The following is a 971-nucleotide window of genomic DNA, read 5'->3' on the forward strand; positions in this document are numbered from 1 at the left end:
CCCCCCCAGCAGGGAGCCCGCCGTGGAAGCCTTGGAGCTGCTGGGAGCCACCTACGTGGATAAGAAGCGGGATCTGCTCGGGGCCCTGAAACACTGGAGACGGGCCATGGAGCTGCGGCACCAGGGGGGCGAGTATCTGCCCAAACCGGAGCCCCCGCAACTGGTCCTGGCCTATGACTACTCGAGGGAGGTGAACACCACCGAGGAACTGGAGGCGCTCATCACCGACCCAGATGAGATGCGCATGCAGGCCCTGCTGATCCGAGAGCGCATCCTAGGTCCTTCCCACCCGGACACGTCTTACTACATCCGCTACCGGGGCGCTGTGTACGCCGATTCGGGCAACTTCGAGCGCTGCATCCGCCTTTGGAAGTATGCCCTGGACATGCAGCAAAACAACCTGGAGCCTCTGAGTCCCATGACGGCCAGCAGTTTCCTGTCCTTCGCCGAACTCTTCTCCTACGTGCTCCAGGACCGCTCGGCCAAGGGCAGCCTAGGCACGCCCATCGGCTTCGCAGACCTCATGGGGGTGCTGTGCAAAGGGGTGCGGGAAGTGGAGCGGGCCCTGCAGCTGCCCAAGGAGCCCGGGGACTCGGCACAGTTTACCAAGGCCCTGGCCATCATCCTCCACCTGCTCTACCTGCTGGAGAAGGTGGAGTGTACGCCGGACCAGGAGCACCTGAAACACCAGACAGTCTACCGGCTGCTCAAGTGCGCCCCTCGTGGCAAGAACGGCTTCACCCCTTTGCACATGGCCGTGGATGCAGAGACCACCAACGTGGGCCGCTACCCGGTGGGCAGGTTCCCCTCCCTGCAGGTGGTCAAGGTGCTGCTGGACTGCGGGGCCGACCCAGACAGCCGGGACTTCGACAACAACACCCCACTGCACATCGCAGCACAGAACAACTGCCCGGGCATCATGAACGCCCTGATTGAGGCGGGGGCCCACATGGACGCCACCAACGCCTTCA

The 971-nt window shown here is 63.9% G+C and overlaps 1 protein-coding gene across 1 annotated transcript in view; it reads left to right on the plus strand.

Annotated features, from left to right (window-relative positions):
* Positions 1-971, plus strand: part of FEM1A (fem-1 homolog a (C. elegans)) — a 3,929-nt gene that overhangs the window by 1,178 nt on the left and 1,780 nt on the right. Inside the window, exon 2 of the mRNA XM_010828164.1 lies at positions 1-970. This exon is cut by the window's left edge and continues 2 nt beyond it. Coding sequence (XP_010826466.1) covers positions 1-970 — 970 coding nt within the window. The remainder of the gene's footprint in view (position 971) is intronic.

Source organism: Bison bison, unplaced genomic scaffold, assembly GCF_000754665.1.
Source record: "Bison bison bison isolate TAMUID 2011002044 unplaced genomic scaffold, Bison_UMD1.0 scf7180017864492, whole genome shotgun sequence".
NCBI lineage: Eukaryota > Metazoa > Chordata > Mammalia > Artiodactyla > Bovidae > Bison > Bison bison.